The 23,525-nt window shown below is 40.4% G+C and overlaps 1 protein-coding gene across 1 annotated transcript; it reads left to right on the plus strand.

Moving 5' to 3' along the window:
* Positions 1–411: 411 nt before the first annotated feature.
* Positions 412–22,134, plus strand: wnt11 (wingless-type MMTV integration site family, member 11). The gene is made up of 6 exons (XM_089017502.1): positions 412–709; positions 3,887–4,076; positions 9,724–9,968; positions 11,240–11,517; positions 11,604–11,896; positions 21,259–22,134. The coding sequence occupies exons 2-6, from the start codon at positions 3,994–3,996 to the stop codon at positions 21,431–21,433; spliced, it is 1,074 nt and encodes a 357-aa protein (XP_088873628.1). The 5' UTR covers positions 412–709; positions 3,887–3,993; the 3' UTR covers positions 21,434–22,134.
* Positions 22,135–23,525: the final 1,391 nt, after the last annotated feature.

The raw sequence follows: 23,525 nt of genomic DNA on the forward strand, positions 1-23,525 counted from the left end.
GTTCTAAACTCTGTTTATATCCTTACATGCTATGTTGTAATGTTTGATTAAAAACGAACGTTTTGCAATACTGAGATTTTTTTCTTGATGATGCTGTTTAATTGGGTTTAGATTTGTTTGTGAGTTATCGAAAAGAAATGGGCTCTGGAATTATATATCAATATCAATGTGTGTTCTGTTTCGTTGTACTTTTGACCAGAGTTTTTATTTATATATTTCAACTGAAGTAGCTGTACTTCTCATTCAGAGCAGATTGTGAATACCGAAGCCTCTGTAGTCATGTAAAGTTGAATTGTTTACTGGAGCAAGCACATGGGCGCGCCGCAGTCAGGTCGCGGAGGCGCGCTTTGTTATGCTAATACAGGTGTGACATCACCAAGCCACATCAAAAGTGGGTTGGGGTACTTTAGAGCCCAGACTGCGCTCTCAGGCTCTCACTTGCTCTGATTCAGCCCAACTTTAGTTCCGCTCCCTGTCTGTCTTTCTCACACAGACTCGTTCCACACACGCGCTCAACGATTTGGAAAACACACCATGCTGCCCGGATTTATTCTTACTTCCCATTTTGGATTTTTCGGACGCATTGGGCTAAAAACAAAAATAGACGAAATACTGTTTTTTCCCCTACTGGTACATTGGGACCTGCTGCCGTGTGATTTCTGTACAGTTTGATATACGGTGAGAAGCCGATTTGGCGCAGCAAAAAAAGGTGAGTTGCAACTTGCTTGATAATATGTGAGAATAATGTTGTATTTTGTGTGACCAATATATATAAAGTATATATATTAAAGACCAAATGTGCATAAAAAGGCCAAGCATAATACTATTTTTAAAAACTGGATTTTTAATTATTTTTTAGTATTATTATATTTGGAAAAAAAAATATAAAAAGTAAATTGAAATATCAACACGTTTGGTTGTCAACGTTCTGCGAATGTACAATACAATACACATTGAATTATATAGCGCTTTAACACCAGCTGAAGCTGTAACAACGCTTATAACATGCAGAGCTATAATATACAGGAAATACAAGTTTAAAATATTTAACAATTTGAATTCTTTATGATTAATCGCTTCATTTGGAATGTGACGCAAACTTGTTGATTGCGGTCATCGAGAACATCCTGTTGGCGAAACTGGAGATGCAATCTGAATGAATTTGAATGAACGTTTGTTAATCTCCTTGACACATCGTTCCACCCCCACACCATCAATCCCTTCACCGCCATGCGTTTTCAACCTACAGCAGAAATTGTCATAAATATACAAATTAATGTATTTTGTGATGTATTTCCTTTTTGTGGCTGGAACAATTAATAGCCGAACTCGTTCACATGAAAGGATTTTTCAGCAGTTTCCTTTGGATTTCTGCCCATCGGCATTAAAAGGCTGATTATCTCCTACCTGTGCGTTTTAATGCGCTCACTTAAAGCGCACTTCAAAAAGATCCCTTATCGCACTATCTGATGCCTCCTCTACTGCTGTTGTCTGCAGGCTGCGGATTACTGAGTTCACGTGACAACATGACGGTTTTATTGTTTTTACATGTTTAGCGAAGTGGCAGTAACGCCAAAATAAAACGCAGGCTTGGATGATGTGAGCAAACGAAGGACGTGACTGGCACGCTGCTGACTCCCTTTGTATTAAAACGCACCCATTCACGGTATCCAAATAAAGAAAAACATTCAATAGCCACTTCTTTTTTTAATGTTATATCACCATTATACGAATACCACCCAGGTTGTATTTGTATTGCTGTAACTCAGTCTGGGGTCAATGACTGTAAAGTGGTAGGTTGATAACCACCATTTGGATAAACAGCCACCTCCTAAAGTACAGGAGCAGAATACCCACTTTGAACCAAGTATAAAATTGGGACTGGTTGCTGGGGTGTGGCGTCAGCTTTAGAGCCCTGTCAAGATGCCCTTGAGAAAGTCACTTCAACACCTCTCCCTTTGAGCAGACATGCGTTTGTACATGTCGTCGCAAATGAAACAATGCAAAAGTCGCCTTCAGGGAATACACAAGAAACAAAAGCCATAACATGCCTGTAGTTACATACTGAGTTTTCCAAAAATTAGCATATGAATGGGAATGCACTAACCCAATTTGAAATTCAAGCCTTGGTTGCCTTTATTTTTGTCTACATATATTATTTCCTTCTTAGCGCACGGAATATGAATTATTGTTGACAAGTCTATCAGATTTGTTACTCCCAACTTAAAAAAATGGAAACTTGCAGGTAAACTAATAAAGTTAATCGCAGTGTTTATTTTACTTCCTTAAGTAGAAGAGGGCATACAACATGACAACTTTGTGTCATTAGGGTCCACATTAAACAGACCATTTATGCATAAATGAAATGTATTATTATTATATATTATGCATAATATGTTATGCATATATATATATATATATATATATATTATAAATGGACAGTTAGGACGGCGGAAAAAAATCACTGGCACCACCCTACTCACTCTCGAGGACTTGCACACTGTAAGAATCGAAACAAAGGCACGGAAAATCCTACTGGACCCTCCGCACCCTGCCCACCATCTTTTCCAGCTACTCCCCTCAGGCAGGCGCTACCGATCCATACGCACCAAATCCAGCAGACATTTCAACAGCTTCTTACCCCAAACCATTAACTCTATGAACAGTCACCCAAATATAACTGTATAGTGCCTCTTTGCCATTTTTTATGATGATACTAGTGCAGCGTGTTCCACTGGAGACAAATTCGTGGTGTGTTCTACATACTTGGCAATAAAGATGATTCTGATATCTATCTATCTATCTATCTATCTATCTATCTATCTATCTATCTATCTATCTATCTATCTATCTATCTATCTATCTATCTATCTATCTATCTATCTATCTATCTATCTATCTATCTATCTATCTATCTATCTATCTATCTATATCCATCACTCCATCCACCCTCTAGAGTGAGTAGGGTGGTGCCAGTGATTTTTTTCCGCCGTCCTGTCCATTTATATATATATATATATATATATATATATATATATATATATATATATATATATATATATATATATATATATATATATATATATATATATATATATATATATATATATATATATATATATAGGGGCGGCCCGGTAGTCGAGTGGTTAGCACACCGGCTTCACAGTGCAGAGGTCGCTGATTCGCGTCCCGGTCCGGCCTCCCTGTATGGAGTTTGCATGTTCTACCCGGGCCCACATGGGTTTTCTCCGGGTCCTCCGGTTTCCTCCCACACTCCAAAAACATGCATGGCAGGCAGATTGACCACTCCAAATTGTCCCTCGGTGTGAGTTTGAGAGTGACTGTTGTACGTCTTTGTGTGCCCTGCGATTGGCTGGCAACCAATTCAGGGTGTCAGCTGAGATAGGCTCCAGCAACCCCCGCGACCCTAATGAGGAATAAGCGGTACGGAAAATGGATGGATGATATATACGTATATATCAAAAGAGAGAGGGTGAATGGCATTATTAACATAAAATTACTGGTCGCTTTATATCATTTTCTTTGTGCATTGTATTCGGTAATGATCCGTTTAAAAATGAATAATGTTTTTAAAAGCAGATCACCTCATGTATACATACGTTAGTACGTACTGTCTTTCCTTAAAGTCATTAGATTTCTTTGTGATGAAAGGAATTCATTTTTTTCAGGTTATGTTTCGAATTACGCTTTTGAGTTTTAGTATAAATGTGGTCAGGAGAGAAATTGTGGTTTTAAGGTGGAAATTGCATTTTTTTGCATTGCCTGACACACACACAAAAATCGGCACTCTAAAATATTTCAGGTTATTCGGCTTTCATGAAATTGTTGCAAAAGTCAACGATGACTTGTTTTCTTCTCACAACAGGGTTTACCAGACAAGACATTGCCATGACGGCGGTGCTTTGAGATCACAAAGCTGTAACCGTTCCCTTTTGTATTTTTGCACCTGGCAAACCACACTCATTGTCAACCATGAGGAGGTGCTCTCATGTCCTCCCTTTCGCTGTGCTTGCCACTCTCCTGCTCTCCCAGGTCTGCTCCGGCATCAAATGGCTGTAAGTATCCATTTCCCTTATTTCCAATCCACCAGTTCACGCGACGTCATGAAACGGCGCAACGCTGTGTGACACTTTTATGCATGTGGTGGCCTTTTATGGGGTGAAGCCCCCCGTGGCAGCTTTGAAGCTGGCCTCGACATTCTTGAAGTTGATCCCGATGAGGGGAAAAGCTTGAACGTTCAGTCCACGTGTATTTCATGAAAGGGATAGTAGATTTAATGGGCAGTTCCCCTGGCCATGACTGGAAAAGTCTTTAATAACTTTGATGCGGCTTAGTAAACAGAGACAGCAAAGTTGACCTCCAAGCTATCCGACGAAATTTAATCACAGTAATAACTTTCCCAAGGCAAAGATGGAGATGGCAAATTAAAAGAAGCATGAAGATTTGTGGTCTTGTTTGGCATATTCTTGTGAGGCCTTGTGTGTGTGTGTGTGTGTGTGTGTGTGCGTGTGTGTGATGAGAGCAGTGAACCGTGAATGCAAATCTGTGTGTGGCTGGTTTTATTGATATCACAGTATTAAAGTCAACAAGAGTACCAAAAAATTAAAACCAAAAGCAGCGAAAGCTGGGCTCTCATCTCGCATCTCCTCTTGCATGGCCAATCTTCAATGTTATCATTAAAATTCTGCCAACATTGATAGAATAGATGAAAAAGGTCGAGATTTGTTCTGTAACAAAAACTGGTTTGTTACAAGACGGGCTTTATTTTTGTAAACGGTGCATGAAAAATGTGTGTACAGATTTTCATGGAAGCACAAGACTCACTCTGCTTTGCTTGCGAAGGCGTGTTATTTTATATCCGCCTGTTGCTTGTGGCAAATTGATGGTTTAAGCTTATTCTACATCTAACTTTTGTCGTTTAAGCTTATTCTACATCTAACTTTTGGTGCGAGGTAAAGCAATGTTGGTGATTTGCAGGTAGACATATGTGCGAATACTGTATAGCAGACATTTGTGGTAGATGTCATTATATTTCATTCATAAATATGCTGCTAAACCTGCTCGATTATTACACAAATTAATTTATTAAGGAGTAGCATATTGTTATAATTGCCAGTCTGATATTTTTTACCAACCAAAAATGGACAACAAATAATAACTCATTGACTGCCAGACGATGTGCAAAAATGGGTTCACTCCCGTACCAGGGTTTTTGTCATTTTCACTCAAATTGCAGTACCCACAGAATATTGAGTTTTTGGACTACATAAACATTCAATTGAGAGAAGTAAACCTTAGACTCTCTTCTATCTTCTTTTTCATCAGAAAAAAATAGTTAATTCCAAAGTTATGTGGGTCTGGAGTTATCTGAGCTTGAAATGGGGGCGGCTGTACAAAATACAATACAATACATTTTGATTTATATAGCGCTTTAACAACAGTTGAATTTGTAACAAAGCTCTAAAATGGACAAAAGGCAAATGCTGCCCCCTCATGGAAGGGAAAACGTTGCCAGAGGTCTGACCAGCGATTTATCGGCACCCCCTGCAAACCAAAACCTGAACAAATTCGGGAATTGCACTCCACATCATGGTTTCAAATTCCAGAATACATTCAGCAATGGCAGTGAAGTAGTTAAGCAACCCCGGTGGTCAACTGGTCAGCATGTCTGCCTCACAGTGCAGAGCTGCAAAGTTCTGGCTTTCCTGTGTGGAGTTTGCATGTTCTCCCTTGTGGCTGCGTGGGGTTTCTCCGGGTGCTCCCGTCACCCACACATACCAAAAACATACGGAGTTGAACTCTCGAAATTGTTCCTTGTTGTGAATGTGATTACAAATGGTTATTTGTCTATGTGTGCATTGTGATTGTTTGGCATTGAGGGTGTACCCCTCCTACTACCCCAAAGACAGCTGGGGTAGGCTCCAGCATGCCCTGCGTACCTTGCAAGGATAAAGCGGATCAGAAAATGGATGGGTGGATGGATGGATGTATGGGTGAAATAAAAACTCGGACAGGATTATAGCTCATGAGACGTGGGGATAGACATCTGCCTTGACAGGTTGGCTTGCAGTCACACTCAAGACAGAAATAGCCATCACTACATACTGTATTAAACCAGGATTTAGCCACGTGCGCTATGCTAAATCCAAGCATCAAGTCGCAATGCCAAAGCAGATGTGACAATAAACACATGCGAGTCACTTTGAGCGGCGAGCCGTCACAGCTGCTCACTGGGTATTGCCCCAACTCAGACACAATACAATACAATACAATACAATACAATACAATACAATACATATTTATTTATACAGTATAGCGCTTTAACAACAGCTGAAGCTATAACAAAGTGCTTAGTATGAAATAGGCCCCTGTGGCCTGCCCGCATCACCGCATGACAACGGTACTTGCCTGAGGTTTCTTGACTAAGGCCAAGAACGACAAAATCTCTCATGGTACCAAATAAAAAATGGTGAGGAAAATCCTGCTTTATATTATCGATTGTAGTAGTATTGTGTAATTTTGGAGGAATATCTCATCACAAGTTCTGCATTGTAAGAAAAATCATGGCCAGAGCCAAAAATGGGCCAAATGTTTTTTTGGATCTGCTATTAATTTTCCCGAAGGGATGGATTTCACCTCAAAAGTATTCCCTAAAAGGTTTTCTATTTTAAACATTTTGGGGATGGCCGTTGATTTCATTGCTAGGCCTTCAGTAGTGCTACGTCTGAATCAATCCAGACTGAAAAAAAGTGGTGTGATTTACTACAAGTCCACTAGAGGGTACCATTCGCTAAGAAATAACTGACTGACCTTTCTTAATGATGTCCATTTTTTCTTGAAAAGTCCATCTTGAAAATGGCTTTAACAGTAAATCTCCAACCAAATCCATTTCTTCTCCACCTTCAGACATTGTAGGTTGACAAAACTGCTATTAAATCAACACAATATATTTGCTTGTGCAGCATGCTACCGGTAGTGTGCTAGCGCTGGCCAGTATGCTCTTGTCACTAGCGGCTTGTGACATAATCAGAGACACAGGTCGGAAAGTACTTGGTGTATCGAGTGGAAGAAAAATAGATAAGGAGACTTGGTGGTGGAATGGGGAGGTGCAGGAGTGTATACAGAGAAAGAGGTCAGCAAAGAAGAAGTGGGACACCGAGAGGACGGACGAGAGTCGACAGCAGTACAAGGAGATGCAGCGCACGGTTAAAATAAAGGTGGCAAAAGCCAAACAAGAGGCTTATGATGACTTGTATGCTAGGCTGGACAGCAAGGAAGGCGAGACTGATCTTTACAGGCTGGCGATACAGAGAGACAAAGATGGTAAGGACTTGCAGCAGGTTCGGGTGATTAAGGATAGAGATGGCAATGTATTAACAGGTGCCAATTGTGTGATGGTTAGATGGAAAGAGTACTTGAAAGAATTGATGAATGAGGTATATGAGAAGGAAAAAAGAGTAGACGACGTGACTGTTGTGGACCCAGACGTTGCAAATATTAGCGAGGAGGAAGTGAGGAGGGCGCTGAAGAGGATGAAGGGGGGAAAGGCACTCATGCCTGATGATTTACCAATTGAGGTATGGAAGTGTCTTGGAGAGGTGGCGTTCCTGACTGGATTATTCAACAAGATCTTAGATGGTGAACAGATGCCTGAAGAATGGAGACGAAGTGTACTCGTGCCCATTTTTAAGAACAAAGGAGATGTCCAGAGTTGTACTAACTACAGAGGAATAAAGTTGATGAGCCATACAATGAAACTCTGGGAAAGAGTAGTTGAAGCTAGACTAAGAGCAGAAGTAAACATTTGTGAGCAGCAGTATGGCTTCATGCCAAAAAATAGTACGACAGATGCAGTGTTTGCTTTAAGAATGCTGATAGAGAAGTACAGAGGAGGTCAGAAGGAATTGCATTGTGTCTTTGTAGATCTGGAGAAAGCATATGACAGAGTGCCCAGAGAAGAGCTGTGGTATTGCATGAGGAAGTCTGGAGTGACGGAAAAGTATGTCAGAGCGGTACAAGACATGTATCATGACTGTAAGACAGTTGTGAGGTGTGCTGTCGGTGTGACGGAGGAATTCAAGATGGAGGTGGGACTCCACCAGGGGTCAGCTCTGAGCCCCTTCTTGTTTGCTATGGTGATGGACAGGCTGACAGACGATGTTAGACAAGAATCTCCTTGGACCATGATGTTTGCAGATGACATCTGTGATCTGTAGCGAGAACGGGGAACAGGTGGCGGAGAAACTAGAGATGTGGAGATATTCCCTCGAAAGGAGAGGAATGAAGATCAGTCGCAGCAAGACGGAATATATGTGTGTGAATGAGAGGGATCTAAGTGCAAGAGTGATGCTACAGGGAGAAGAGATAAAGAAGGTGGAGGATTTTAAGTACTTGGGGTCAACTGTCCAGAGCAATGGAGAGTGTGGAAAAGAGGTGAAGAAGCGTGTCCAGGCAGGCTGAAGCGTCTGGACAAAAATGTCAGGTATGATGTGTGATAGAAGGGTTTCAGCTAGGATGAAAGGAAAAGTGTATAAAACGGTGGTGAGACCAGCCATGATGTTTGGACTGGAGACAGTGACATTGAAGAAAAGACAGGAAGCAGAGCTGGAGGTAGCAGAGCTGAAGATGTTGAAGTTTTCTCTGGGAGTCAGGTTGGATAGAATCAGGAATGAGTACATTAGAGGGACAACTCATATTAGAGGCTTTGGAGAGAAAGTCAGAGAGGCCAGACTGAGATGGTTTGGACATGTCCAGAGGAGAGAGAGTGACTATATCGGGAGAAGGATGCTGAGCCTTGAACTGCCAGGCCGGAGACCGAGAGGAAGACCGAAGAGGAGGTTTATGGATGTGGTCAAAGAGGACATGAAGGTAGCTGGTGTGAGAGAAGAGGATGCACAAAACCGGGATAGATGGAGGACATTGATTCGCTGTGGCGACCCCTGAAGGGAAAAGCCGAAAGGAAAGAAGAAGACTAGCGGCTTGTGATCAGAACAGTTTTTGCAAACTATGATCTGCTAGTCACTAGCCAATCATAGTTTGTGAAAACTCTGACGTTGACCAGTGCTTTCAAGAAGGCGTTGGTACTCCGTTTGGGTTGCCAACTCGAAATCTGATTGGTTCGACTCTAACCAAGACCTCTAACCGTTAGAGCAACAGTCTGATTGACACATTTGATGCCACAGCACTTGCAGAAGTGATTGTGAAGGCGTCGAGTTACATTTCTTACTCAGGTAACAAATGATCTCTGAAATGTACTTGGTTAAATGCTTAAAAATGAAAACACACATCTGGAAGCTGTGCAACAGTGGAAAAGTAATGAAAGGAAGCTGAAAGACAATATGGGATTATTTAATTATTTTAATTCATGGACAAAATATAACTAACATCAGTCCGTGAATCAGATATTTTTAGGCCAGCAGACAAGGCTTTGCAGGCCTTGACGGTCCGCCACTGCGGTTATTACAGTGGCCACCTTATCGTGTTAGCAGATTACAGGGCGCAAGAAAGGCTTAATTCGACTGCATATATTCAAAATTCCTGACTTGAATTGCAGACATAGCTTTTAGTCCCCCATTTAAGCCTTATAGCTATACTATATTATATTTATACTTAAAACAAACACACCAAGACAACATCACGATTACAATTAAGAGTGATTTCTGTGCGTGACCCCCTTTTTTCTCCTGTCTCTTTATACCACAGAGCAATATCGCACACACCCAAGACCTTACACGTCAACCAGACCCAACACTGTAAGCTGTTGCCAGGCCTGGTGTCATCCCAAGCTCAGCTGTGCCGCAGCAACATGGAACTCATGCAAACCATCATCCAAGCAGCGCGCGAAGTCAAGAAAACGTGCCAAAAGACCTTTGCTGACATGCGCTGGAACTGCTCCTCCATCGAAATTCCCGGCGATTCTTCCAAGTATCCTCCAGACCTCGACCGAGGTATGACCGCGAAATTTACAGTGCTGTATTTACATTTACAAATTGTCACCAAAATGGAAATGTTTCAAAACCCACTTTTTACGATTGGAGAGCCGTTAGCCAAAAGTAGAACTGGGAATCTCTTTCTTGACTGAAGCAAAAGTAACAACTCCAACAGTTTGTTATTGTCTTGTTTCTATCCATGGATGACCATCTTTCAGTCAGACATAATTTCTCTGGGTTTTGACAATCCTCCACACTCAAAGTCAAAGTCAGCTTTATTGTCAAATATGCTAATATGCATGACATACAGCACAGATGAATTTACTGTCCTCTCGGACCCAGCATGCAAGGCACTTATAATGACTTTAACAAACATAATAAACATGAAAACGCCAATTTGCCGGGAGAGGGGAGCCACCGTCTCAGCCACTTATCTTCCTGAGGGATGTGGGTGTGCTTGAGCGTATCTCAGCTGTCTTCAGGCAACCTGAATTGGTTGCCAGCCAACTGCTGGCCATGAGGACAAATCAGTATTCACAATCACAAATTTCGGGTTCAATGAACCTACCATGTTACGTCTGTGTAGGCTCTCAGTCATACAGGAGTGGTCCATTGATAAAAAGGTTTCTTCAGCCGTCATCTGTACTTCTTTGAAGGTGTCGGAAGTTTCTCTCCTCATCCGAAGAGCTTCGTCAACGAACTAAAGTTGTGCTGGTAACCCTTCACTAAATCACCATGGTGGTTTGAGGTTTAATTTAAATTGTGCTTATAACAGCCTTATTAGGTCATTACCACGTAGGCTTAGTCATGCTGATGAGGAGATACCAGAGCTAATGGGGCAATCAGAGCCAGTCATAGACATGATCAGAGAGGACAAAAGATGTGATCAGATTAGCTTCATGGAGTAGTCCGCTGCTCCCTCCCAACCGTAGAACAGGGACCTATCAAAGCAGTGGTGTGGTATCGCCTCCTCTGTCCATTAGGGATGTATATATATAGGGTCAGCGTTACCAGCACAACTTTAGTTCGCTGACGAAGTTCTTCAGATGCGGAGCTAAACATTCAACACCTTCAATGAAGGACAGATGATGGCTGAAGAAACCTGTTCATCATGTTGCTTTTAGAATTTGAGAGGAAACCAGAGTACACGCTAAAAACCCACGCAGGGATATAGATTTCTCATCCATCTTTGAATGTTCGCTATGTCTGCAGTCCAAGTGTGAAGACTGGTACTGGCCGTTTTATCTTCAGCCTGTTGAGTGTCGGTTATTTGTGGTCTCATTGGCCAGGAACCAGAGAGTCTGCGTTCGTCTACGCTCTTTCTGCCGCCACCATCAGCCACACCATCGCAAGGGCTTGCACCTCTGGAGATTTGCGTCTGTGCTCGTGTGGGCCTATTCCAGCTGAAATCCCAGAACCAGGTTATCGCTGGGGAGGCTGCGCGGACAACCTGCACTACGGGTTGATCATGGGTTCCAAGTTTGCAGATGCTCCCATGAAAATGAAACGTGCAGGTTCTCACGCGAACAAACTGATGCACCTGCACAACAGCGAAGTCGGGAGACAGGTGAGCAAGATGTCGTCCTGTTCAGCAAAATTATTTAGTTTCTTTTTACTCTCTTGATTAACTGGTCACATGTTTTCTGTTGACAGGTATTGAGGGAGGCAGTGGTGATGAAATGTAAATGTCACGGCGTATCTGGCTCCTGCTCGATAAGGACCTGCTGGAGAGGTCTTCAGGATCTGAGAGAGATCGCCATGGAGCTGAAGACTAAGTACTTGTCGGCTACGAAGGTGGTTCACAGACCCATGGGGACACGCAAGCAACTGGTGCCCAAAGACATTGACATCAGGCCTGTAAGGGAGAACGAGCTGGTCTACCTGCAGAGTTCTCCGGACTTCTGTACCAAGAATGACAAGCAAGGTTCAGTTGGCACACAAGACAGGTGAGAATGCCTTTCGCAGTAGTTTGCTTCGAGAGAAGGAAAATAACATCTCTATAGGCTATCTATTTGTGTGTTTGTATTCAATACTGCCCCATGTGACTCAATCTGTCCTTCCTCTAACTATCATCTTATGCTGAAATACATTATCGAGAGCCGTTGCATCATAGTTATATAATTCCTGTAGGCACACGAAATACGCTTCAGCTCCATCAAGGTGTCTGTTTCGATTGCCATTGACACCGTGCTGTATTTCTGTCCAAAGTTTTAATTCATTTTCGGGCTGTCCCAAAAGCAGCTACTTGAGTCTTCTGACTGGTTGTGACAGGCTGGCTCGCTTCGGAGTTTTAAGATGAGATAAGAAAACCTTTCGTCATCTCACATTGATGTTCTATGACGGTTCTTAGTGCTCTCTATTGTTTCTTGAAAACATGAAAATGATTTTTACAGTTAATCTTCTGCCAAATACTCTTTCTTTTCTCAGCCATTATGAAGTGAATATTTCGCCATGGCCGCTTGGTCCATGTTCTCAACAAATTGATGGATTTGAATATGCTGATGTTTCTAGATATTTCAGAACATTTGGAATTGTTTCATTTAGTGGCAAAACAAATATGGTCTGGTAGTTGGGTGGTTAGCATGTGCACTTAACAGTGCATAGGTTGTGAGTTCAAATCCTGCGTGCTGCTTGCATGTTCTCCTGGGACACGCATGCGTCTTCTCCAGGCCCTCCGCTTTTCTCCCACATTCCAAAAATATGTGTGGCAAGGTGATTAAACACTAAATTGTCCTCAGTGAGAGTGAGTGTGAATGGTTGTTTGTGTCTATGTGCCCATATATGTATGTTTTACATAAATAAGGCACCCCACGTTATAAAGCGCACAAAAAAAAGAAGTAAAATCCAATGTTTGAAATTTAGAAAAAGGAAACCGTCGCTGTGTGATTGTGTTTCTTAGTGAGTTGAATGAATGACTCTTCAATCGATAGAATGCAAAATGGCATCGGCCATCCAGTGCAATTGATCTCTGTGATTGGCAGTTAGCTAGAGAATGAAACAGAAATGTTTTGTAGTCTCCCCAAGATTTGACCCCCATATTTGATCAGTTTTTCTTGAAAGCATATCTTGAATGTTTATTATAATAATGATAGATTATATTTTAATATAATTTTTCAATTTCAACGCTCTCAAGGACACTTTACAGTCACAGACAAGCATAGGTACTATAAGAAATAAAATACAATCACAAAATAGAATACAATAAATGAAATACAATTATAAATAGAAACAAGAGAAAGAGCTACACAGAAAATGCAATTTTAAATAGGTGGGTTTTGAGATGAGTTTTACTGGCATTTAAAAAAAAGTGGCTTTCTAAAGAAAAAAAAGCACTGGATGATAACAACCTTAGTTATCTCTATCTGCGGCTTGTCTGAAAAAAACATCTGTATTTCAATGAGTGTCAATGATTTCCAATTGTTTTTGTCAATTTTCATTATTAAGTGCCCAATACCCGACCAATGGGGGTGGTTGACTGTATGCGTGTGTGTGTGTGCATGTGTGTCTCATTTTACGGGCACCCCTTAGTAAGTCATTTTTTCACAATTTTGCGATGATCATTTTTTGATAATTACACTGCAAATGGCCACAAAATTCCAAAACGCGCTTTTCCGAAAATGTGGGTTGGAATATCAATTATTGTAGCAATTTATAGAACTTTGCAACATTTAAGTAGATGGATAATACAATGATACCTCGGTTTACGAACCCCTAGGCTTATGAACTTTTCGGTTCACGAACATTACATTTATGAAAATGTTACCTTGGCATACGAACTTTACCTTGGCTTACAAACTTTTTTCGTCCACGGAGATGCCTCAATGAGTAATGTGTCGTTCGCGAACGAGCCCGTTCTTCTAACAACAAAATGAATAAATAAAATATATCGATATTCAAGGGAGTCTGAAAAAATATCGATAACCGGAACTATCGATATATCCGACCCTGTTTGCATGTAATTTTCTCTGTGCGTGCATAGAAATAGTATCGATATAACCGGGACTATCGATATATCCGATATCGATATAACGAGACTTTACTGTAGTACAGTTCATTTCTTTAATTATAATACCATAACACATTTATTATACATAAAATAAGGTATATTTTGTAGTTTTAAGCAGTGTCTGAAACTCATGACAAAAGGTTAGTGGACACCCGGGCAGACAACTCTTAAAAGTTTCTGGCATAAAGTTGCCTGACCCATTTTTCACAACTTAAAACACAAAAAAAGACATCTAATCGACCCAAAAAAACTTGTGGTGAAGTATAAAGGTTTTTTTTAAATTAAGGAGCTACCTACCAAAAATGTGCCCTTGCTTAATTAATGGTAAATAACCCATGCTGAAGATTTTGTTCCAGCTGTCGTTTGTCGTCATGGTGCACAATTCAATGTTCGCGTTGTGTTACCTGCTCATAGCTACTTGGACTCCTCTTTCTCAGCGGCTTTCTAAACTGTCAAGTACACTTTTCAGTCAGGGTGTAGTCCGAAGCAGGCTTCTGATTGACTGCTGGTGCAGAGTATGCAAATTGCCAAACGACCGGTCGTTTGGCAATTTGCATACGCGGCACCGGCAGCCAATCAGAAGCCTGTTTCGTGCTTTGGACGACACCCTGACTGAAAAGTGTACTTGAGCGTTTTGAAAGCTGCTGAGAAAGAGGAGTCCGTGTGGCTTGTAGTGTTTTGTTTTGGGCTTTTGCTTTATTTAATAAAACAAACATTTGATTTGAAAAAAATCGCCTCTTTTTTCTTTAAGAAATTTGTCGGCCAGATGTTTTGAAAGTTGTACGCCCAATGTAAAAGTTGTACGGGCAGACGCTATCGCAAACACTGTTTTAAGGCTTAGAAAATTAGAAAGTATAAAATTATGTTTTATTGGGACCTAGGAACGGATTATTCTCATTTTAATGGTTTCCTATGGGAAATTATTTTTTGGGATACACACTTTTCGCCTTCCACACTCTCTCTGGGAACCAATTAAGTTCGTAAGCCAAGTTTTCACTGACACTGCATACTGTATGTCAATGCTTCGCTTCTTGAACAATTCTCATGACATTTGCAAGTTCGATTTTGCCTGCAAGCTATAATGTACTTAAATGTACAACTGCATTTATTGCGATCCTGCCAACGGCCAGCCATACATTGTGCAGCATGTCAAACTGACCTAAAACGTTGGTCAAAAAGCGGCTTAACCTTTGCATGCACTCTGTAACCTGATAACATGATAAGCATTCCACTGCAGTAACCTCCGTCCTCACAAGGGTTAAATCATGGATGCGAACTGAACTCTGCTGCTGCTGTGAAAACGTGGCTTAAAAAGGCTCTTCAATATAGCGGAATAGAACAATGCCAAAGCCGCACAGCAGCAGATAGATAGGAAATGACCAATCCTGACAGTCAAGTCATCCAGGATGTTGACTTTAGTAAAGTGATGTCCTACCCAATGGCACGGTTTCGTTAGCGGGCTGGCTGATAACAACCTAAGAGTACTCTCTGTCTGCAGCTTGTCTGAGCACGTGTCATTGAAGAAGGCCACTGTGACTGGGGTCCTTGTGCTCTTTAAAAAAAATCTGAAAACAGTGGCTAATGCTCTTATTCTTGGGCCCGCGAGGACTCAAAACGGTTATCAACTGAAGGGGCTTGCACAGATTTAGAAACATTTAAAGGTTTCCTCAAGATAAAAGTTAGCTGACACCATTTTGTTCACTCCAACTGTGTGTGGTAGGGAGCAAACTTAGTGGTAGGGAGCAAACTTGTCTGAGGGTCTTACTCATTCATCCTGAATAATGGCCAAGCAGTATCACACGGAAAATATGCTACATTATCTTTTCAACGTATGAAGTTTTCCTGAAACGTATTTTGGAGAAGGAGATGCCTTAGCACAGACCATTCATTTGTTTTGGTTGCATGACACTGAAAGCACAGTTTGAGAATAACAACTCGCAGTTGCAGAAGTTTCTCCCCCCCCAAAAAATAAAAAAAAAACGTTTGCCACAGATTATGTTTCATTTTAATCAACCAGATGTCGGATTACTTCAAATTGTATGTGAAAGCTGAGATATGTTGTCCATGAGCCAAAATAGAGAGGAAATAAATGACTAACACTGCTGCCAACATGTCCAACTCAATGCAGTCATCAAAGTCGTGTTTACTTTGTTTTACATATTTAAAGACTGTAAAAGTACTGTTATAACGTTGACTCACCGTTTTCACCCAATAGGTTGGAATGCCTGACTCAGAACTCGTACAAATAATCTGTTGTGGACAAAAGGGTCGTTTTTTACCATAAATCCAAAAACAGTGTGTGTGTAAGGCGAAAAGTTTGTCTGCCAAACATTTATTTCCCATAAGAAACCATTAAAAATTAGAATAATCCATTTCCAGGTCCCCATATAACATAAATGTGTACTGAATAAGCCTTAAATTTTTAATGTTTTTATGTATTATAAATGTGCTATTGTATTGTAATTAAAGAAATAAACTGTACTATATAATAAAGGCAAATCCAATCCAATAATAGTGTCGTTTTATTTACCGATAATACCCTCACACACTGTCCCCTGCTAGCTACTTTTCGTTAATCCAAATAAACAGGAGTTTCTCAACCTCTTCTATTGTCTGAGACCGTTGCTTGGACAACACAGAAACACCCTTAGCCACACGTAGCTATGGTCAACTTAGCATACTGGTACTGGGACACCAAGTCACACAAACGCACACCTTGTTCGTGTTTTTCGAGGATCTCCTTCTTCTCCTCGACCGTAATTTTCTTTTGTGTCTTGTTCGGCTTAACACTAACCTGTGGTGGGGTCTTTTTCGGTCCCAAAAAAGCAAAAGTCTGCACTGAGTGCACTCAAAGAAAGTGGGTGTGGAAAACTTGTCCGCCAGCTACGGTGGTGCTTTTCAACCGTGTGGTGTTGTGTTCTTCTGCCGAAAACTAGTCCGCCAGCCATTGTGGCGCTCCGCGTGTTTCCCGAAAACTAGTTCGTATGCCAAGATTATATTCTCACAAATTTAATGTTCGTAAACTAAAGTGTTCGTAAACTGAGATATCACTGAACAATAAATATACATTTGCTCAAATATTACATTTATTTATTTATTTATTTCAAATGGGGGATTGGTAACAACAAAAACTGCTTGCGATCTTTCAACATGCAATTTAGATATTTTGGAGAGAAACGTCATCATCAAAGCACAACATTTATTTGCCGGGGCCACATGAAGCCCAGATCTCCGCCCCTGCTCCTTGATTTCAACACCTGTACATTAGAAGGAATGTGCAGGTACAGTGGTACCTCTATTTATGAATGTCGCTTCATACGAAATGTTCATGTTACGAAACGCCTACTCACAGCTCTGAATTTCCTTATAATTACTTATAGTTGATCTGCCATTGGCTATTACCTAGAATTCTGGCATCCCATTGGCTAAGAGGGACCCCTACCATATGTGTCTAAGGAGTGTCCTTGTCATTCTTCCCTCAGGCCATGAGGCATTCCAATAGTTTTGATCTAAATGTGAATCACCCAGACAAAGTTCACCAGTCTGTTGATCGCTCACAATGTTTGCTTTGGACATTTTTGAATGATTGCTCAGAGCCACCCTAAAAAATGTCTTGGTTGAGTTTTTTATCAAACGTCTGAAAAAAAAAACACTTCTTTGACAGAACACGAACTAAACAGGCCAAAATGTGATAAAGACCCAGTTAAAAGTTATATGACCCTAATTTTTGTTTTTTACATATTGCACAATTATCAGCTATTGTGCAATAATATATTTGTAATGTATATTTGTTCCATGATTTGATGCATTTTTATATTTCGAAAACCATTTTGAGCTGAATGTTGAAGGCGGCTTGGAACAGATTAGGGCATTTTCATAGCAAACACCATCTCAAGTTCCAAAATGCTTAGAAATTTCATCCAGAACCAATTTGTTTTGCAAGTAGAGGTACCATTGCAGTTTAAAAATATTCCACGGACTCAAATGTTTCAATCAAAACCATTCTCTTCACTTGTTACGTAAAAGTCCACTATATAAACTCATTCACTGCCAGATGATGTGCAAAAATATGTCCACTATAGTATATATTTATTTTTTTTTCATTTTCATTCAAATTGCAGGACCCACAGAATATTGTGTTTTAGGACTACATAAACATTCAATGTAGTGTACCTGTTTATTAGGTTTAAAGTTATCTGCAATGGAAGTGGGGGCGGCTGTACAAAAGTCAAATTCTGCCTCCTCGTGGAAGGAAAAAACATTGCTCGAGGTCTGACCAGCACTTTATCAGCACTCCCCCTGCAAGAAAAACGAAAACCCGAACACATTTGGGAATGCTGCTCCGCATCTTGCTTTTCAATTCCCGAATATATTCAGGAATGGGAGTGAATGAGTTAAAATAGCGCTCTATTGGAGGCACGCCCCCCCTGCCCCCCAAAAGAAAAGCACACCATATTGAGAAATTCACAAAGCACATCATCAATTCATCCATTTTCTATACTGCTTGTCCTTCATAAAGGTACTGGCTGAGTTGCAGTGCATCCCAGATGGCTTTGCATAATTGCACAATGAATGATGATCCATAAATGAATAATGAGAATCCTTATACAGTCAAACCTCGGCCCTCAACCAATTTGGTTTTCAATCAAAAATGTAAGTTTTTTAATGCCTCTGTTTACAACCGATAATCGGTTCTCGAGCAAACTGAATGCACCTGAATGCACCACTCGATTCCCCTCCGCTTCCTTAGACGTCACTTTCTCATGTCGCGTCTCATTGTAACCGACACATAATCCTCCTGTTGCGTTCCATTGTGAGCAGGTTTTTGTATTGTTCACTCACAATTTAAAAAAATGCAGCCATTGATTACATTGATTATATTGTGAAATGTTTTGGTTTTCAAGCAGGTTTCTGGAACGGATTATGGTCAAAAACCGAGGTTTGACTATATATATAACATGGATGTCATCAGACATCTTTCGGCCATTTTACAGATAAAACAATAGCCATGCTTTATGTCAAGGACACACACCGGATGCAATTTCTGCTGCCTGATATCCAAACACGCTTTGGCCCAAAAATCACGAGGCACACGGACTTGTGGGCCGTGAGAGGAAACAGTCAGGGCATTGGTAAAGGGAAACTTTGATGACTTTGCCTTTGCCTTACATTGCAACACCACTGATTTGTCACTCAGCGGTGGCCACTAAAAGCAGAGGCTTTATCAGTCTTGACACTTGAATTGACCTCCTGTCTACATTGTTAGCTCTGACATTCACAGGACCTCGAAGCAAGAGAGACCCTTGAAATAGTTTGTGTTTTAATGGAGGGCAATAGGAGGGCACATTTAGTGTGGTATGCGTCAGTGACAGGGTGATAATAGTGTAAGAAATGGCAGAACAGTGAAGTTTTATTTTATTTGGATTTGCATTGTTGTACTTTTTTCAATGCATTCGTCTTCAAAAATATCAGAACCGGTTTGTTCATTTTCTTTTTTGTCCTTTTCAAAAATGCCTTCTTTAGTGCACTGTTGGCCTTTAAGAAAGTGGACTGTTTTTATGTTACAATGCAGAGGGGGTGTTATTTTTTTTCTTTTTTAAATCAGTCGACCCCCCAAAAATAAGCACATGTCACCTCGTGTCATACTTCTGGCTGAATTAAATAACAAATCAAACTGAAAGGACAACCGACACCATTTTTTTGTTTCCTAACTGACATCAGAAAAACATTTTATAGCATGTAAAATACCCAAAACACACAGGCTGATATTTTCTAGTCAAATACAACACACGAATAAAAATGACATAAAGTGTCCCAAAACCACTTCAAAATGACCTCAGAAAGTTTCAGAAGGTCCCGCCCCCTTGTTCGCGACGTCACGCCAAGACGTGCTCGACAATCAAAAGAATGGCTTGAGATTCGGAGAAGATGCTTTCTTGTTACTCCCCCAGTTATGAATAGGATTCAAATACTCTGAAGAGGAAAGCATAAATGTTTCCAATCGATTAAAGAAGTCCTTCCATCTCATTTTGAGGCGTCTGGACTCCAATGTAGCGCCCAGAAAATCCACAAGATGGCGCCCAAGCTCCATTGGAAATGGGCTGATTTGTCTGCTGGGAATTTGTGTCAACTACAGTAAAGTCTCGTTATATCGATATTCTCGGGAGTCGAAAAAAATATCGATATAACCGGACTATCGATATATCCGATCCTGCGGGCATGTAATTTTCTCCTTGAGTTCATAGAAATAGTATCGTAATAAGCAGTACTATCGATATAACCAATATCGATATAACGAGACTTTACTGTAGTATCAAATAGAACTCTTGGTGCAACACACAACGCTTCACCATCGCGTTATTCATGTTTTTTCCAACTTCGCTATCAACACGTATCAACACGGAGTTTCCAGACGAAACAAAGTATCCAAAATGCATTGTGTGTCGCTTTCTCGGTCAGTGACGATACCTACCGTGACGTCACGGAGATGCACAAAAACAAGATTCCCAGATGACTATTTGACTTTTCTTTTTCTGATGCCAATTGTGCTAATATGGAAATAAATTTGTTTAAAAATCAACCCTTAAAAGCCCATTTATTAAAATCATTGACAAAGACAAAAAAAATATGGGATATTTTTTTCACTCAGTTTTTTCAGGGTTAAAACTGATTATCTCACACATTGTAAATCTACCAGTCTTGCTGTGTTGCCACACCTTTAGTTTAAATGAGTCTTAATGAGATTTAGCTTTAAAACTATACAAAGAACGCCTGGGTGTTCCTATCTCACAGCTCCCCAACGACATACTAAAAGCTGCCTTTCACTCTTCTTCTACACTCCCGCTGCCACCATTTACTTAAGCGCCCCTCTCGTCACGCCGGTCATTAACACTCTGCCGTCATAAAAACGGAGCCATAATGTGGAAAAGAGCAAACTGAAGAGAAAATGGGCGAGCCTGTGTATTCAGTGTGATTTATGGCGGAGCTGTCCGCCGCCTATTCAAGAGTCCATTGGCTCCCGAAAGCATCCGTGGCATCCAGCGCCTAAGACGATGTGACAAAAGGAAAAAAAACGAGAGGAAAACAAAACAAAATGAGGGCACATCGCTCGGTCAAGAATATTTAAAGGGCCATTGTGAGTTCTTCACAGGCTTTGAGTTTGTACAGGCCCGCTGGATGAAATGTTTAGAACGAAGCCATTAGCTTAATTGTCTCCTTGCGGGGAAACCAAACTAGAAACAGGTTGTCTTTCAAACAAAAGATGCTCACTCAATCTTCTGACTTTATTTATGCTAATTGCAGGCAGTGTAACAAAACCTCGGCTGGCAGCGACAGCTGTGACCTGATGTGCTGCGGCCGCGGCTACAACCCGTACACGGAGAAGCTGGTGGAACGCTGCCATTGCAAGTATCACTGGTGCTGCTACGTCACCTGCAAGAAGTGCGATCGGATTGTGGAGAGATATGTCTGCAAATGAGTCCATCGGCCGGACCGAGCAGCGAGAGTGAACCAAAGCACTAAAATACCCAGAAGGCAATTTTTTTGTCTTCAGCTTTCGCATCTGTATTTCACCACCAAGTGTCATTATCATTTTAGTATCGATTTTTCAAACTGTCAATTGAGTTTCTACTGGACATGGAAAGCGATGACAGTTTATGTGAAGACCGCCGTCCTCCTGGGTAGTTCTTTTTTTTCATTGTTAATGACCATGAATTCACCCAATGTGGATGAGGGAACTCTATTTTATTATAGCTCTCATAAAAAGTAATAACGTTGGATTTTAAAGCTGGTGGGAGACGTATGAGATCAGCTCTGTGGACTTGTGGGAATCTTTTTTTCCTTCGGTACTACTTTTTCCTTCTGGACATGAGGGGAAAAGCAAAATATAAAAAAGAAATCAATAAAAAGGGGAACATAAATTACTGGTATAAACACAGAAGGTTTTGGACTCTGGACCCGGATGTTTGTCCTGTGTGCATTTTCAGCATGACTTTAACCCTGTGGACCGGAAAGAAAAAGGATGAAGGACTTGCATATTAATCATCTTTCACATGCAGTCAGTTCCAAATATATTTTATTTTTAGAGCATTATGAACTCATGGATATTGTAAACCACTTTTGTGTGGATGTACATACTCTTATTTTGTATACTGAAATAAAGATAAGTATTTATAAAATTATGAAAATGATTTTTTTTGCCATGAATTTCACATTCATAATTATTGATTGTGTCTGTCTGATATTTAAAGCAAGTGTGGGTTTCTTTTTTTGTGTTTGTTTGTTTGTTTTTCAATCCGTTCAGTGGTGATTGTAAAGAAGTGTAATTTAGATTTTAAGATGTCTGGATGAAGATGTCGGCATGAGTAGAAAGGTATGCAAAGTACAGTTCAGTGAGTGTTTGAATATTGAACAAGGATTTACTATAGCGGAAAGCAAAAAAAATATGTTGCGATATTGTTTTTTTCTGGTTGTTTGCAACCTTTCATAGTTGAATAAAAAATAATTGTAGCAGTAGGTCAGGCAATCGATTATGTTGATATGAAGCTAATAAAATGGATATATAAACATAACAAGAAAATCTTCGTCACATATAACCGAAATTATCAGTGCCTACGAATAACTTCCAAAATGTATATATAATGTATATATAAAATGATAAACAACTCATCACTGTATTAAAATCACAATTTTTAAAACATGTACGTACAGCTGATGCAAGTGCTATGCTTGTTGGTAAAGAAAAAAATGCTAAGTATGATGCTCATTTGAACATATATAAATAATCATATTGACAAATTACCGTATTTCCGCATGATGAGAGCACATCTAAAAGCTTTTAATTTTCATGTGTGGTTTATAAACCAATGCACCTTATTTCTTGGACATGTTTTAAATGTTATGTGTTAAATGTTCTTTATTACAGCCGAGGCAGTTGTGAAATATCTGTATACCATAATTTCAGGTGTATAAGGCGCATCAGAGTATAAGGCGCACCCCCAATGAATGAAAAAAGTTTTCCTAATATAATCAATAAATATGTTTTCCAAATATAAGACAAACCACTTTGTAAGACGCAGCAGTAGAGGCTGGTGTAATGCAATACTTCTTCTACAGGGGGGAAATGGAGTCGGTGACTGCTGACAGTAGTTGCCAGACATGTTGTGGCTCAATATTACCTCACATATAAGGCACACCTGCGTATAAGGCGCAGGGTCATCTTTTCAAGAAAATCAAGGTTTTTGGGTGCACCTTATACACCACAAAATAGGGTAATTCACGCTATATTGTATTCTAGTTAGCATAGCTTCATCGAGTGGTTGCATTTGGCAACTGCAGCTACAAACGCAGCCACTATTCTATCCTCCTTATAATGTGGTGCGCCTGAAGTAGGAAAACAGTTTTTAAACTGGCCATTCATTGAAGATGTGCCTTATACTCAGACGTGCCTTATCTGGCAGAAAAAACAGTAGTTTAGTTTAGTTTTAACGACAGAATTTTTGCCGTGAAACAAACCGAGCTTGAAATAATTATAATGAATCCCTCAAATGAAAAAGTTTGGGACAAGACGC

The sequence above is a fragment of the Hippocampus bargibanti genome, linkage group LG16, assembly GCF_051943395.1.
Source record: "Hippocampus bargibanti isolate YZ-2025 linkage group LG16, ASM5194339v1, whole genome shotgun sequence".
Taxonomy (NCBI): domain Eukaryota; kingdom Metazoa; phylum Chordata; class Actinopteri; order Syngnathiformes; family Syngnathidae; genus Hippocampus; species Hippocampus bargibanti.